This window comes from Notothenia coriiceps, unplaced genomic scaffold (genome assembly GCF_000735185.1).
Source record: "Notothenia coriiceps isolate Sejong01 unplaced genomic scaffold, NC01 NC01_scaffold00038517, whole genome shotgun sequence".
In the NCBI taxonomy this organism is placed as follows: Eukaryota; Metazoa; Chordata; class Actinopteri; order Perciformes; family Nototheniidae; genus Notothenia; species Notothenia coriiceps.
This window is the reverse complement of record NW_011371218.1, coordinates 32,782-51,007: the sequence shown is the minus strand read 5'-3', so window position 1 is coordinate 51,007 and position 18,226 is coordinate 32,782. Positions and strand designations below refer to the sequence as shown.

The 18,226-nt window shown below is 40.5% G+C and overlaps 1 protein-coding gene across 1 annotated transcript in view; it reads left to right on the top strand.

Annotated features, from left to right (window-relative positions):
- Window positions 1–8,612: 8,612 nt before the first annotated feature.
- LOC104968253 (exocyst complex component 6) overlaps window positions 8,613–18,226 on the top strand; it is a 36,899-nt gene continuing 27,285 nt past the window's right edge. Inside the window, exons 1-5 of the mRNA XM_010797831.1 lie at window positions 8,613–8,625; window positions 9,557–9,564; window positions 12,074–12,121; window positions 12,302–12,392; window positions 12,885–12,930. Coding sequence (XP_010796133.1) covers window positions 8,613–8,625; window positions 9,557–9,564; window positions 12,074–12,121; window positions 12,302–12,392; window positions 12,885–12,930 — 206 coding nt within the window. The remainder of the gene's footprint in view (window positions 8,626–9,556; window positions 9,565–12,073; window positions 12,122–12,301; window positions 12,393–12,884; window positions 12,931–18,226) is intronic.

Genomic DNA, 18,226 nt, shown 5'->3' with positions numbered 1-18,226 from the left:
GCTGACGAGTCGACACGCAGCTCTGCATGATCACATGCAGCGGTGAGCAGAACAAAACACACACCAGTTTAGAATATCACACGTAGCTATTTTAATGACCTCTCAAACTACCTAAACTAGTTATAGACATGTTTAGTTTTACTGTCGGGTCACTCATTACTGATCCGCGAGGTGCATGAGACTGACGGGCTGTCAGGAGAGGGAGAGAGCGCTCCGTTTATTATTCCCGTGTTATTGTAAATTACTGTACACTTTTGAGTAATGTTAATCTACTATAATTAGTTTATTTAATATTGAATAATATCAATTTGTTTTAAAGCTCAATAAATAACAAATTAGACCTTTGACTGGCACTTCAAATTTTGTCCGGAAAAATTAAACTTTAACGGACATGTTGACCAGCAAAAAAATATTCTAACGGGAACTCTGGTTTCTAGGCTGTTTGTTATCATACAGAATATTTATTCATATATTGATAGATACGTTTGGCTACAGAACACACAGCCTTCATGGGACAGAACTCACGTCTCTGCGGACCCTGGAGCGGGTCATCTTGACGCTCTGAGACCGCCTCAGTCCTTTCTGAGTGACCGCCTCGTCCTCAGAGAAGGTGGGCTCCGCCTCGTCATCACTCCTCTCCTCCTCTGCATAGTAGTAGTCTGACACACACACACACACACACACACACACACACACACATTTACAAAATATGTCATGTTTCAGTTTGGTTGCATAACTTAGCCTTTTCACAACTTATGTTAAGATCAGCAAGGATAGCAACTGCTCAACCATTGGTGGAAGAGGAGAAGAGAAGTCACATAAACAGCGAAGATGGACTGAGTTTTAAATGAAAAAGGAGCTTTATGTCTTTAAAAAAACAGGATAACATAAGCCTGTGTTAATCCATGGAGATAAACCCGGCACCAGAATGTAAATTGATGTACTATAGAAGGGCCCGCCCCATCAATGTGCCACGTGAGAATCATTTAGACATCCTTCCCCTGTGCTGTGATAAATCAAAATGAGCCGGAATACATTCGGAAAGATTTCAACATGACGTCCACACACACATAAAGATATGGCAGGCACATATCTTCACATTTTATTTATTTATTTATTTGTTTAATAATAAATGTGATTATATTCCATTACATATAAAGCACATCTGTAGGGGGGGTTTATCAATATACTGAAAAACCTGAAAATAGATGTAGATGCATGTTTTGAGTAAAGGTGTTTCGTACAATTTCTCCAATGATCCGACATGTACTGTATTTCATACAGAATCACTTATATTTGCAGTATTTCCACCTGACACATTTCCATGGATGAACTCTTATTGCTGGTGTAAAAACATGTTCTGGTTACAGGCCTGTGTGGATCCAGTTCTGTGTGAGACACAGCTCCTCCAGTACACACACACACACACACACACACACACACACACACACACACACACACACACACACACACACACACACACACACACACACACACACACACACACACACCACGTTTAAAAACAGAGTTAAACAAGATTAGATCGACACTGATGAAGTGAATGAGTGTCAACAGACCAACTACTCCCTCTTAATATCTACACAGTGAACAGACAGGTGGTTCCACTTCCAGCAGAATATCTGGAGGTTCTTTTGGTAACCTGAACATTTCTGCAGTCAGAACAAATCTCAAGTTGTGTGATTGTTAGTTCGTTTTCCTGTATATGAGCATTGTCATCAACTCATTTATGGGCTGCTATCATAACTACTGACTCTGCTGCTTATGTGCTTCAAACCGATGCATGGCCCTAACCCCTGATAAATATTCTATTGGTGGAATACATTTAGCTTGAAAAGAAGGAACAACACCAGCAGAGCCTTTCAGTTCACTCTGCTTTCCATTGCATTCTCATAAAGACTCATAAAGTCTACTGAGTTCAGTGGTTTTGCTTTGAACTGCAGTCTGGATTTAATCAAGTCCCCTCTGAGCAGTTAAAACAGGTCTGGTTACACACTCTTACGTAAATACTTTTATTTCACTGCAATATCCTTAAATCTGTGATCACAGAAGCTCACAGACCGCTCTCACCTGTTCACTACAATCAAGTATTAAAAGTATTATCCCAATCATACAGATTATTATTACTGTTAATAACACGTCTATTGTAAATTTAATTAGCGTGATAATTAATCTTAATTCTTAAGAAATGTACTATTTTTCGATTTTATTTCTTTTTTTCTTAATGCATTTTAGAATTATTTTCTTTCACAATTGCCAGTGTATCAAAAACACTGATTCTAAAGGTGAACTAGTCTAACACTCTACCCTAACCCTAACTTAAAACCCAGCCTCTGTTAGTCCGGGCCGTAGCAGGATCATCATTTTGTGTCATTTTGATCAAAATGTAGCTTTTTGATCATTTGTTTCTTGCTGCCACACACTCTTCCAGCTTCCAGCCTAACAACAGATTATAGTGACACAAAATGCTACACAAAGAGTTGTGATCATAAGGAATATTTTTGACATAAACCAAAATTCAACAATGACAAAGACATCATTATGGAAACAGTTCAAGGTATGGGCAACAACAAGGAAGGAAAAGTGAATGAAAAGACGTTTCATGAAAAGCAAGTGAAAAAAGAAACAGGAAGTTGAGTGTTATAATATAATAAAGGAGTAAGTAAAATAATAAATAAAAACAGTAAGGCATACAAATGAAGACAAATAGGGAAATTATAGAGTTAAATGTTGATTGTTGATTCTGTTTTACAACAAACAAGATGGAAAAAGAACACTTTGAAAGTCAAAGGATGGGGCACAAGGTGTCATGGTATGAAATGGAAGGTTCTGTCCATGCTGCTTACACTGACTGGTTTGACCTCCCAGAGCCTGCTGAAGCACACACACCCTGAAGAGAGAAGGATGTCAGTACAGAGAGAGAGGAAGAGAAACAGAGTGACAAGAGGGTTAGCTAGTAGCAAGCCGGAGCAGAGCATCATGACCAAACACAGAAAAAGTACATTTCATAAAATCTGACTTTCTAAAATCATATATATTGGGGATGGATACTAAATAAAAGAAACCCAGCAATACAAGAACAAGAGACATAGTTTTCCCACCAAAGGCTCATTATATAAACAGTTCACAAACATGTTCCATTAATGAGCTGTGTAGCAGATGAAACATGCCTTTTATTAACCTTCAATCAATATAGAACCAAGAACGGGGCTGGGTTCCATCAGGTATTCATAAATCTGTTGCTAAGACTGTAAATAAATGTTAAGTCCCTACAGGCTAATAGAGTGGTGCAATGATGACATGTTTCCGTAGGTTGACACGGAAGTTAGCATTGCAAGGGCTTCCTCGACAAAAAGCAATTAGATGTTTTCATTGGATTTTGGTAGAATGCAGAAAACATTATGCTGTAGAAAAACTAAATGACAGTCACAATGACTTCAAAGCACCAGCGCTAAGCTAACGCGGCTCATGTTAAGCGCGATGACATGTAGTCTCATTCAGTCACTTGTTAGCAACAGTTGTTTTTAAGACAGCATAAAGCTTCAGACATTCACCAGTGAGGTATTTACTTCAGTAGAACAAATGTGAAAATCTCATCAGCGCAAAATAACCACAGAGCTAATAGCTAATTCAAGTCTGATCATTAATCTTCAGAATCATCTGTTCTATGGAAATCAAAAGTCACAGGCTGTTATTGCTTCCAAAAATGACAGTTTTAGAGGCACAACAAATTAAAGAATTGGGAATGAAGATTTATTTATGTCTACATTGAGTCTAGAATGAGTCCAAAATATCTAATTATGCTAAGCTAATGACGTTATTTACTCAACGTTTCAAATGTATGTATTATAACTGTGAAAATGTATATTGAAAATCTAATATTGGCATGATTATAAATCATGTTGGCCAGGTGGTGCAGTATTGAGCTCCACCTCCCGAGAGAGAAGGTTCTGTCAGAAGACATGCAGGGTAGGTCGTCAGAGACTCTTTAACTGCCTGTAGGTGTGAATATGAGGATATAAATGTGTCTCTATGCGTCAGCCCTGTAATCAAATGGCGACCTGTTCAGGCTGTTCCATGCCAATCATCTCTGAGTCTGGATAGATGTATCATGTATAGACATAACCTGAGGCGAGTCTTGGCACAGTGCGGCTCACATACCAGGGAGCACATTATCAAATGCAACAGCTCAAGTCCATGTACATGCATCATTCTGGCATTTTTTGGGGTGTTCACTAGTGATCATTTTTTTTAACTATATTTGCAATAAGTGAATATGATATTAGTAAATTTCCATTATTGGGATAATCATGAACACCCTCACAAAGACTTGCAGAGGCTTTCAAGCATCATAGTTAAAGCCTAAAGGTGTACACCCCCTCAAGGGCTTTGAGGTCGGCTGATCAGTTAGTAGTGCCTAAAACCAAGAAAAAGACCAGGGGAGACCGAGCCTTCTCAGCGATACCCCCCAGGCTCTGGAACGACCTGCCCACCATGTCAAATTGTCGCACACCCTCTAAACTTTTAAGTCCCGCCTAAAGACCCACCTCTCTTCCCTGGCTTTCGAGTCAGTTTGAGCTATGTCTTATCCATTTGTATGCTTTTATTTTCTGTCCATAGCCTTTGGGTACCTTGTATTCATTCTTATTTGTGCCTTTGATCTATTATTGTAATATTATATTTCATTATAATGTTATGTTTGCTGTTTTGGTAAACCCTCTGTTTTAATATGTGCTATAGAAATAAAGTGGATTGGATCGGATAGTAGAGATGTAGAAAATGGGGCCTGCTTTGTTATAATGTTATAATTGTATTTATGTTAGGGCTGCACCATTTATCGAAGTTTGATCAAAATGGCATAATGGACAAGATATATGTTCAAATCGCAAGAAGGCACAATAAGTTTTGTGCAGCTGCAGAGATATCCCGGCCTACAATCAGTATTCTACAGACTTAACTAAACGTATTTGTTTGCTACAGATCCTCTACAAATCACACCGTGATCATTTTCATATATTTTCCAATACAAAAGAGAATAATGATGCAAAATGATGAATCCCTTCTGAATCGTTATCTAAATGAGTTATTTTAACCAAATCTTGCAGCCCTAATTCATGTATCTTTTATTAATGGAGGGGGAGCTAATGATTTATGAGTACCTTATTTAAGATTGTTGTTTTTTTTCTAAAAGGATATTCACATAAAGGGATGTGAATATATATTTGTTTCTTAACAACATGTTTTAGTGCTCTCTTTAAGGCAATATTTGATCATTATTGGAATAATATCCTGAAAAGAAATGGTTTTGGGCGGGATAACCATGACATGAAATGTTCATATTTCCCATATGTTTGAATGCACTCTTTGTTTGTTGCTCACTTGATTTGGGTTACAGTGTCAGCTACTATCAATGAATGTAATATAATGTCATTAAAGGAAGCAGTAAATAAAGAATTGTTCAGGAACCAGTCTGCTTACTAACACCTGTAGAGGCATTTCAAATCAGCCTCATGTGTGCTGCATGCATAATACAGGGTGGTGCATATAGTCTCAGGAGTTTCATACTCAATAAAACCCCATCCGTAAAAGACTGATGTATTTGTAAACCAAAACCACAGCACTGAAGTGTGTAAAGGTGCTCTGTGTGCTCCAGACTGTCAGGCGCTGCAGACAGGCGGACTTCATGTACCATGCAGCTGCTTTTATTGTACAAGGTTAATCACATTCCAGCTTAAACCACCACAAGCTTTGAAAGGATTTGAAACAGCAATGTGACCTAAAACTGTGCTGATTAACCCCAGAGGGAGGGGAAGAAGAGAGAAACAATAAAGACAAGGAGAGGCAATAGAAATAAAAGGAATATAGGAGATAAAGGGAGAGAGAGAGTGGAATGTTGGAGGGTAAGAGCGGCTTGTCTTTGAAGCAGTGATTAATGGCATGTTTAATGTTAGCAGAGACAGGAGGGTTTTAACAAGTCTCACACTGTAGAATAAGGGCACACTGTGGCTGAATGTAAGTCTACACAAGCTAATTGAATTGAAGAGTAACAGTGGTCCAGTTTTCAAAGCAGTAAGACTGAAGAGCTTGTAAACCAGAGGACATCAGTAATGAGCTCAGCTGAATGCAGTTCACACATACACCTGTATCTCTGGTAGGATCAGGGCTGTGTCTTGGTTATGCCCACGTACATGTACACATCATATCCTGGTTTCAGAGGCCTGGATTTGAGCAACCTGGTTCTCGTTAAGGAAGCTCAAAACTAAATCCAGAGTACTTTGATAGAAACAGGGATACTTTAGCACATGTCGTTTTCTGATCACTGTTTGCCATATATGTATGTTGTTGCCTCCTAAAGCCAGCCTCTTCAGTGTCCTAATTATTTTGGGTTTGAAGCTTGCATAGATAACAGCCTCAGTTCTCCACCTAAAGGGCTGACTTAAGATAAGGCAGTGAAAATATTCTTAATATAGTGTGAGGTTACACAGATTCAGATTTGTTTTTATGTTTCTAAAATATGTTTTTGCTTCTTCCCCCATCCCCAGCAGTATGTTGTTTGGCTTTCTGTGCTGTACTTACATCTGACTGGCTCTAAATTGCATATAATGTAGCACTTATCATGGAGAAGTACCTCATATAACCCCATTTTCATAACATCACAATCCCTTCATTTTAGTAAATATTACATGGTTTTATCTTTTAAAAATATATCTCTGCTATTATCAAACCCATTAAGTTTTGTCCTGTTGTTTTTTAACCTTCCAAGGAATTTTCCATAACAAATTGTCTTGATTGACAAACCGGAAACATTGTTTTTGTTAAAGTTTTGAAAAGTTTATGCTCATCAAATTTTGACATTTTAAGTATGAAAACATGGTATTGTTGAAAGACAAAAAGAACATTAAAGGAGGTAAAGGATGACTCATCAAAATATGCTGACCAACATGATCCATCTCAAAATTAAAACATGATTTTGAGCCACACCCATATAGTGAGGCGTGTGGTGCAGTGGACTAGTGCGTTGGTGTGGGGATCAGGGGGTCACAGGCATGGGCGCGGGAAGGGGGGTGCTGAGGGCGCTGCAGCACCCCCTAGCGGCAGGCAGGGGGTGCGGAGCTCCCCTGCCTGAATTATTATTTGACGGTTATTGCTGCTCCCGCTGTGCATAATCTGTGTAATATGTAGCCAATAAATTCCACATTGTTGGTAAATTAATATTTTGGCCTGCCCCGCATGTTTTTTCTGTAGCCCCGGACAATTCTACCTCAATAATATAATACATTAACCGTGATTTACGTGAACCTCATCATGACACTAGAGAGGACGGAAGGACTGTAATTTCCTGTGTTCAGTGAATGCAACAGAGGCAAGACACCAGACCAATCAGAGAGTTGCATGGAAATAAAAGTGTGCTTGTCATTCAAGCTCGCGACTCTGTGTGTGTGCGGAAATAGCGCATTTAGTGTGTGTGAGAGAGGGGGAGAGAGAGAGGGACCGGTGCCAGCAGCAGGGACCGTGTTGTTAGCATCTGGTCAGCTAGCTGCACTAACGGACAGCTGTTTGTTCCACAACAAGCTGGAGGAGAGCTCTCCTCTCAGACTGAGAGAGAGTCCTTTAGCTCACCTGAGCCTGAGTGTTTAGATAGTTAACTTTTGATAGTTCGCAGAAACTCTAACACTTGTCGCGAATATTTATTTTACGTATAATTAATAATAATTTAACTTGATAGGGATCAGGCGAGGAATAAGCTGATTGGTCATTGATTCGTTGTAAAAGACATGGAATAACATTTTCACAAATGGGTTATGTCGAGTTTTGGAACGGTCGATCTGTCCAAAAACCAAGATTTTGTTGTAAGACTCTTACAACGATCCTTACAAAGTCGCCCTTCACAGAATCAACCGCCAAGGGTCTTACAAGGAAGACTTTTCCATCCTTAATTGGTGCGGAGAGATTTTTGTAAAGAGCTTTTACGAAAACCACTATTGGAAGAAATTTCCAGGTACAGTTACGAAAAGGCCGAATCAATGGCAGGGAACACACAAATACTTCCAAACAATACAGTACATTTGCCAGACGTTTCAAGTGTTTTGGGACGTTTCCATGTGGACATCGCTTATGTTTGAGATTGTCTTTTTATGGACTAGGGATACGGCGGACGGGGTCTTGCGCGGGACGCAACCTCTAAGAAAGAAAAAGGAAGGACCCATGTCACTGCACGGGCTAGTGGCCGTTTCTTACCTTTGGGTTAGACACGCCCTTCGGGCATAATTTTTGCCCCAAAAAAAAAAAAACAAAATTTTTTGCCAAGTCCGGCATATTGAAAAAAAAGAGAGAAGCGTAGACATGTGGTGCCCGAATAAAAAAGCGTTCCTGTTTTTTTTTTTTGTGTGACACGTGGGGGTCGCGTCGATCCTTCCAATAGAAAACTCACCCCCACACAAGGACCAATGCCGCGCGAAGATATATCTTCGCGCAGACCTTTTGTCTCATCGGTGGTGTATAATGTAACGGCGCGCGTGGTATATCCGTGGGCGTGGTTTGCGCCGGCCGTGGTCCCCGTTCCTGATGTGCTCATTTTCCTGTCTATCCACACGATGAGCCGCTGTGGTGAGTTTGGCGTTGGTGGTGTGCGCGCGGCAATAGTCAATATAGTCAAAGGGCAAACTAACGAATGTTTTCTTCTTTCTTTGAGCTTATTTTTTATGATTCCGAGATGCCCCGTATATCGGCTTCCCCATCTCTCACACGATTAAGCGCACTGTCTCGAGCCCCCTCGCTGAGTGTCTGCAAAGAAAAATGTTTGTATAACTTCAATTGGTGTTCGTAGTAGAGCCAACGTAAGAACACCACTTCTTCTGTTGTAATTTTATACTTATTTTTTTACCCTCGTTTTTCTCTTTCCACGTGATAATTAACCATGTGTCATGACGCCTGAGGCGCGCTGGGTCCCAAATTGTTGTTAACGACTCTCTACCAGCATGGCAAAAAGAAAGATACACCCCACCATGTTGTTTCAGTGTAACCGACAATGGTGCTCGCCGCATTTGTATTTACATCCTTTTAAAAACCTTACCCCGAACAAGGTCGCGGACAGAACATCTAGTGGCCTGCTGTCTCATGAGGCCAGAGGTAATACGTGTCTGTCCGACGGACAAAGGTTGTGCGGGAGGACGAGACATGTGGTGCCTATAACCACGGTTGGTTGATGCGGTTGCAACGGCGTCGCCCTCGCTGGGGAAAGTGGTTCCTCTCCTCCTTGACCGCCACATTCTTGTCGATCATAGTGTTTGCCAGGGGTGCGGGGCCGACACACATGACACCACGTGCTTTCATTACCAAATAGAATTCGTTTCCTGGTTGTTTGTGCGCCCGGGGTTTTTTTTTCCTTGTTCCCCGTTGTGCACACTCCCGACAGTCGTGGGGGTGGCTACTCCCGTCCTCCCGAATGTTATAGTATTTTTCCTCTCTAGGTGTTTATATACTTCATCTCTGTTCTGGGGTCTTCTATACGTCTTCATTGTGTTTTGTGTCCCTGTAGTCCACGATGTTAGTTATCCATGTGTGTGTGGAGTTCTTTTCTGATTTACCATCTTTGACGGGACAGATACCTATGTAGAGAGTGTAGGTATACTTATGTGTTGACATTAGTCTACAAGAAAAAGAAATCCCCTATAATGTATCCTCCTCGTCTCTCTGTATGTGATGAAATTGTGACATAATAGAACCAGTATAGTATGTAGGGCGAAGAAAATATTGCCACACTGCTCAGCATAATATAAAATGTGTTAATAATAAAGAGAACAAAAAAAAAAAGAGATATGCCTCCACCCTAGTGGGTAGTCCCCTCCATAACATATTCAACTCTAATACGTATATATCTCCAGGCCTTATATTAAAAACTTCTATTACATTACTCACTGGTTTGCTCAAAAAAAGAAGCCGTGTCCGGTAGTCCGCGGGGCCCCAAAAACGAAAGGGGCGGGGGGACAATCCCACCCAATTACAAAATGAGGTGGAAAAACCAGACCAAATTTTTTTTTTCAGAAAGGGGTTTTTTTTTATAGGATAAAAAATTCCCCCTTTCCCCCCAAACCGGTTTTTGATTTTGGCTTAAAAAAAAACAATAGGTGGTGAAAATTTAACCCCCCGTTTTTTTCATTTATTTTGGGGTTTTCCACCCCCCCTTTTTGGTTTTTTTTTGAAAACCAAAAAAAAAAATAAAAAAATACACTCTATGCNATTTCCACTGATCATAATTCCATTGTTGAGGTCTACTAGAATAGATTTATATTGTGCAATTTTCCAAAATCACTTTGGTTTCTCATACAGCATCTCTGTTACAGAGATGCTGTATGAGAAACCAAAGTGATTTTGGAAAATTGCACAATATAAATCTATTCTAGTAGACCTCAACAATGGAATTATGATCAGTGGAAATGGCCATGACATGGGACCTTTAACAGTCGTGGTTTTGTTAACATGGAGCAATTCAAGAATGTCAATAAACCAGTATTTGTGTTTTAGAGTCTTTAAGATAAGTGATGAGTCACAGAAACCTGAACGTCTCATTATGAATACATATTTTCACCACCTTTACCTTAATATCAATGAGAGGAAGACCCCTTATTTATAGATGAAACATTGCAAGATATCCTCATGATAAGCTTTCAAATTAAACCTCGGCCATGTTTTTGTTTTCTACATGCAGCAACTTTTAAAAGATATGGCTTATGACATTTCACCCCTTTAAGTCACAAATATAATGTAAGGACAAAATCCAACAATGTATAAGGCGGTCAATGTCCATGGAGTTCAGTCAACCAAGCCCATTGAATACTACTAAAAACCAAAATCTTAAATATTTTGTATATTCAATATATATTTGAGTAAATACTGTAACAGCTAAATGCTGTATTTTGTAGCAAATGTTGCTCCAGGAAGCGGTGCATTTGTCTGGGATTATTTTCTGCTGCAGATTAATATATATTTGGTGTTGTAGCGAATCTTTATGGCATCAGGCGGCTTTCTCTACACAGTGTGTGTTCATTGCAGAGTTTCCGTTAGAAAGTTTTTTTTGCCGGTCAACATGTCCGTTAAAGTTTAAATCTTCCGGACAAAAGGAGAAAAGTGCCGGTCAAAGGTCTTCTTTGTTATTTATTGAGCTTTAAAACAAATTAATATGATTTAGATATTAAACAAACTAATTATAGTAGATTAACATTATTCAAAAGTGTACAGTAATTTACAATAACACGGGAATAATAAACGTAGCGCTCTCTCTCCTGACAGCCCGTTAGCTCATGCAGCTCGCGGATCAGTAATGAGTGACCCGACATATCTACTAAACATATCTACATAGTTTAGGTAGTTTGAGAGGTAATTAAAATAGCTACGTGTGATATTCTAACCTGAAGTGTGTGTGTTGCTCTGCTCACCGCTGCAGGTGATCATGCAGAGCTGAGTGTCGACTCGTCAGCAGTAGCTGATCTCTCTCTCCCGTCAGATTAGACTTCACTCGCGTTTATGTCCATATCGATCTGATCTAGCTAGTTCTAGCTAATGATATGACTGCCTGCTTATTAAAAGACACCTAAACAATCAGCGTTGCTGNGCTGTGCAACCAGGTGAGGCCGCAAAGTATAGCGCAGCATTATGCATTTGTTTACATGCCCACCGGAGGCATTACCAACAGATCAACGCACAATCAACCCATACAGGACATCTCTTTCTCCACATTAAATGTTAGACATTAGAATGGACTATTCTTGTCTTTCACATAAGTGGCGCAACTGATGCGGTATTGTGCGAAGGGGAAATTATTTTGACCGGACATTTTGACCGGAGAGATTTAGATTTGCGGTAATTACCAGCTAAAGGAAACTGTGGTTTATTGTTTTTTTTTTTATAGGATAGTTATATAGCATATAGCAGAGGAAAAAGACAATATATGTTTTGACATTAAACAGAAAGTTGTAGGAACCAAAGGCGGAGCAAAGACAAAATAAATGTAGAGATTCTGAGTCTCTACATTTAAACTGTCTGTTTGTTTTTAAAGGGTCAGGTGACGGACACTAATCGAAGGCTACAGGAGTCGGGGAGGGAGGTAAGTCCACTTATGAGTGTATGCATGAATGTGCTGAGGACAACAAGTGTGCTTTTTGTTGTGCAAAGACAGTTGTGCATTACACATTTGTGCATTACACATGACCGTTCTTTAACCCAGTGGTGAACAGTGGAGGCCTCTCTCTCAGTGTTTCCTTCGATTGTGTGTTCCTGCCCTCAGGTGACGTGTCAGACAGAAGAGGTGATTCGCTGCCGCATCCAGCAGAGGAACATGGCCACCACTGTGGAGAAGCTGCAGCTCTGTATACCAGGTACCACTGCTGCATGTGTGTCAAGATGATGGTCCCTTTATTCTAGTTAGTCATCTATGTGACTTCAGGGTGCCACTGGAGTCCATGTATGTGTGCAGGTAGGAATGTATATAGTATTTAGTGGAAATGGAGGATTTGAAATGAATTATTTTCTAATCAACCCTGCATTCTCAGTTAATCCCTGCATATAACACATCCTAGTATTTGGAGCAGTGTGCAACTATTATAAGGCGCCAGGGGAGCGGTGTGGATGTCTGGTGCCTTGCTCAAAGGCATGCAGATCTATTGCCAGACAGATAACCCTCCTGTTACGGTAGACTTGTTAGTTAGCCACTGTTTTGAGTTATTAGTAAAGTATAAACTTTAATATAACTTCCTGTCTTGGGTTGGTCAGACACTTTGGTCTAGCATGTGTTATCTTGTATGCACAGTAAATGGCTTCAAGTACCGATCCTGTTACTGATCCTGTTCCCGTCTTGTCTTCCTTTTCAGTGCTAGAAATGTACAGCAAACTAAAGGAGCAGCTGGAGTCCAAAAGGTATCAATAACTAAGCATTTCATCACGATGTGACTCATGAACACTAATATTAAAACAACTTCAGAAGTGTAATACTCTTAAAGTTCCCAGATTACGTCACACTATCTATAATCTTGCTTGCCAAGTATCAACTATTGGTGACCGCACCCCTTTCCCATCAGTGTCCAACTGTGAACTAACATAGGCTATAGCACCATGCCATACTACTACCCAGCTCGGCACACTTACAAGTATATGAGATCAACTGAGGTGTAGCATGGTACTATATATATATAAATATATATGTATATATATAATGACTATATATACAAATGTATAATAAATATACTTTGAAAAAGCATGTTGTTGCCAAAGGTTCAACAGAGTTTTCCCTTTCAAAAATGTAGGACCCGAAATAATGAAAATAACAAATTAAAACAATGATGAAAATCAAATTGCACACAGCCTGAGAAGTACAACAAAATATACATTTAAACAAACATGAACCAAACAAAAACTCAAAATGCATGGTTTACCATGCGAGTTAAAACCTTGTAAACATGATTCAGTCCATGAAGAGACATCCATATAAAGTAAAGAATGAGTATATGTATTTAGTAAATGGAACAAATATTATCAAAAAAGTATTGCATTTGAGCCCCAGCCTTAAATGTACGAGTATAAGTGAGGCTGGCTGTGGTCAGAGTTTAAACTTTTAACCACAGTAGGCAGTAATAGATTGCTTACTAATCTGGTATTACATTACTGAAGTAACTAAGTAAATGGAGATGCAAATCTAAATAGCAAACTATATACATGTTTCCGTTTCCATTCTAAACAACTGCTTTAGCAAAGAGCTAACAGAGTAATCAAATATTCTAACGAACCAAATGTGGTAAAAATGTTTTTTTACCCCATGAACTTCATGTTTGGTCGTAAATACATCAGAGGAGGAGAGTTCACTTTGGACAGGAAAAGAATGACCCTTCCTTGTTCATTACTGTGTACCAAAGGAAAAAGGCCATTCACTAGCAGGACAATTGACCCTCAGTGTGCCCTTCTTCACAACAAGGCCCCCTCACTGCAGCCCTGTCACAACCCTCAGCCAATCCAAGGCAACTAGACCATGCTGACCACCTTGTGGGATTTGTGTTTGTGTGTGGAGTGTATTTGAAGCACTAATGACATAGCCTAAACACTTACGACAAATTGGGATGAGTTTGTATGGTGCAAATGCACATTATTTCCTGCGCGGTATGTGCCAATGCCCAGGTCACATTCTGTCCAATGTCCAGCCACTTGCAGGCTTTGTGTCGTCCATCCTGGAGCTCTGCACTCTGACAAACCTTTTCACTGTACACTTTATGAGGCTGTCTTCTGTTCATGTGTGTACAACACATTTTACACTCACTGACCGACCAATTAGATCCCTTCACAGCCTGCCTATCAGACTAATGATGGGAGCCCAGCACACTGACCCAAGGCTGAACCCTGGTGATGTGTGCACACTATGAAAGAGCACAACATCTTTGTAGCACAGGTGGCCCAATGAATGAAATACAACACTTAACTGCATGCAATGTATTAGACGTGCATGTGGCTTTATGATTGGCTTGTTGTGCACAAGCCCATTAGAAGAGGATCTAAATGAGACGGCACTAACCCAATCTATTTTTATACTATACAATTTGAATACATTAGTCTTATATCCTTTAGTTCAGGGGTCACCAACCTTTTTTAGGGTGAGGGCTACTTTAAAAAAATAAAACAAGTCGGGGGCTACTTTTACTCCTCTTTTTTTGTTTTTTGCAGTGTATATATTTAGCACATTTTAACGTTAATATGCTTACCTTTAACCTTTGTGTGCTGTTTGGGTCTGTGGGACCCGTTTTCAGTGTTTACTAAAAGAACATGTTTGCAATCTAATTATTTTAACCTGCTTTATTTGGGGGTGGACGGGTCTCATCTCCTCTAGGGGGGTCCGGGGGCGTGCTTCCCCGGGAAGATGTTTNGTCAACCAGCATCCTTTCACGCACTCACGTTCGACGGTCGGGCTTCGAGATCGTGCAACCGTACCGCACTGGGAGGACCCGCCTGGTGACCTGGTGACTTGCCAGGACGGGACGGCATGACGTGGGTGGGACTCTCTGGACGTGAATACCACTCCAAGAGGACCGCCCATGACCGTACCGCCGGTACCCGTGACGGGTTAGTCCTCTATCCGGACGGGGAGGTCACCTGGCTCTCACCCTCCGTTGCGACGGCTGTTTTGGCTGAAAGGACACAGTGCTAAGAGTATCAATACCAGTGCCAAATATCAAACATCCAAAACCACAAACGACAATAAGGTACAGACAAAAGGAAACCCCCAATAGACAGACCAGGAAAGGGACACAAAAAGAGAACAGATCAAAGGGACACAACACATGATTAGCAGACTAAACACAGTGACCCGGGGACACAAAGAGGAGGGAGGAGGTGGACACAGAACAACACACTAATCAGAACTACACATAAATTCAAAGACCCAAAAGACAGACAGAACCAGCCAATCCCAGAACAAGGTACCTATCAAGACGTCACTCAAAAGACAAAACAGTAAATATATAGTGATATATTAGTATCGGACTTCTATTTCCTTAAAAGTCAAAATAGACGTAAACCCCAGGACGAACAAAGTGTTTTGGCAACTGTCATGCTTGGGCTGGTCTTTTTTAACTGGGTCCGTCTGGTAAACCTTCGATGTCAAAACGCCTTGCAGAACGCTAATAAGAGACCTCATATAAAAATATGCACTTTGGCGAGTAGGGATCTGCACAAAATTTTACAACTCACTTACGACCACGGTGAGACCACATAAGGTATTTAAGACCACTAACACCTTGTCGGAAGTTGTGAGTATACTTTCCTCGACATATGAAAAGTTATTAGGTTAGTAGAAATCTTATCTATACTAGTGTTTGGTTATTGTTTAGTAAATTGAACAAATAAGAATAGAATACAATGGGTATCAATCGAGTAAGAAAGCTAAAGGATAAATACGAGAGGTAACAATGATTAGTGTAAGGAAAATTTGACGAAAAACAAAAAAAATGACAGGTTATCAGTCACGTACGTTTGTGTCCATACACTTCTGTTTCGAACCGTCTTGAACATTCCTATTCGATGCTTCGGTTCTTATTTTTTGATCGAAGGACAGATACAATAATAAGAGATAGACTGTTCTATCATATCGAATAAGAAAAGAAATTTCGGATACAGACAGCAATAAAATGTTTAGTGAGGCGCAAAGGATATAGAGATACGAACAATAAAAATGATAGTTCGAGAAAACAATAAGAATCCAGTATACTCACTAATAAAAAGTGCATCGGTATACGTCGATCGCGAATTATTAACTCACGAGTAAGAGTCCATCGAGGAGTAAATGTAATCCGTCAGAATCACAGACCTCTTACATAGTATAGTTCAAAAACCCCCAGGTGCTTCCGAGCGTTTCTCTAGAGGATGAACTACTGACTAGGGTTACGGATCACCAAGGCTCGGGTTGTTAAGGGACCAGTAGACAAACAAGCAGAGAATATGAAGGATCAGAATAGGACAAACACAGACGAGGATACGCAGGTGCGTACAAACACAGAGTATGAGGTAAATGAGGCACCGGGATGGTGTCGGTCTGCTAGGGTCCCGAAGCCCGAGGCTGAATGTCGGTTACAAAGGCCGCAAGCGTCTTGGCCTGGAACTGTCGTACAAAGGGTCCGAGGTCAACAGCGGGTGGTGAGCGAAGATGTGCGTGTTCCTTGGGACAGCATGTACGCTGTTGCCCAGACAGCAGTCCTTTCTAGATAGTGGGCATTCTCACTCCACTCTGAATTTATGTGGCTGCTATTTCTGCCCGACTTATTCGAGTCGACGGCGCCACAGGTTGGTGTCCCTCTTCCCGAGAGGGGCTTTAAGGTAGCATCCCCCTAGCACCCCGAGGGCTCCGGCTTGGGACCTGCCCATGCTGCCGGATGCCCTATCATCTCCTCCCAGGTGGAGCTTAATAGGCTGTCCTTAAAGGCAGCATTTCTGCTTGCCATGACCTCAGGGAAACGAGTTGGAGAGCTACATGCCCTCTCCGTGAGCGATACATGCCTGAGGTGGAACTCCGATGGCTCGGGTGTTACCCTATGGCCGAACGTGGCGTTCCTGCCCAAGGTGCTTCCACTAGCCCACTCCAATATCCAGCTGGCACGCTTTAACGTCCCACAGGAGAACGGCACGCCTGAGTTGCTGTGCCCTGTGCATGCCCTAGAGCAGGGGTCACCAACCTTTTTTAGGGTGAGGGCTACTTTAAAAAAATAAAACAAGTCCGGGGCTACTTTTACTCCTCTTTTTTTGTTTTTTGCAGTGTATATATTTAGCACATTTTAACGTTAATATGCTTACCTTTAACCTTTGTTTGCTATTTGGGTCTGTGGGACCCGTTTTCAGTGTTTNATTGTATTTTATAGTTTTTCACAATGTATCATTTTGTTCATTGGTTTGGTAAACACATTACTTCAATTGAAAAACTCCTTGGCAAAATCTGTTTTATAAAAATGTCGTTGTTATTTTTTTTCATTCATGAAGATGAAAATATCCTTAGTTTGTTGTAATGCATGCATGAAGGAGTTAATCAATCACACACTGAGGGAACATCACTATACACCAGGGGTCACCAACCTTTTTTCGGATGAGGGCTAATTTCAAAAAATAAAGCAAGTCGGGGGCTACTTTTACTCTTTTTTTTTTGTTTTTTTGCAGTGTATATATTTAGCACATTTTAACATTATATGCTTACCTTTAACCTGTGTGTGCTGTTTGGGTCTATGGGACCCGTTTTCAGTGTTTACTAAAAGAACATGTTTGCAATCTAATTATTTTAACCTGCTTTATTTGGGGGTGGACGGGTCTCAGCTCCTCTAGGGGGGTCCGGGGGCGTGCTTCCCCGGGAAGATGTTTTTTAAAATGTTGAAGTGAAATGCTGGTGCACTCTGGTGTATCCATAAATGCTGGTGAATTTGTGGATACAGCTTTCAACACTCATATGAAAGGGAGCTGTATACTTTTCAATAATCCAATCATCTTTAGAATATGATCACAACCAATAACAAGTCATTTAAACTGGTTTATTCTTATCTTGTGTTACCTAGTTAGCATTCTATGTTTTTATTTATGCATATTTTACTAATCACTCCCTTTTTAAACTGTTTTTTGTACTGTCCTATACACTGGAATGACTTCTTACTTTATCTATATTAAATTGATAAAAGTGTGCTCTCCCTAGCTCTCT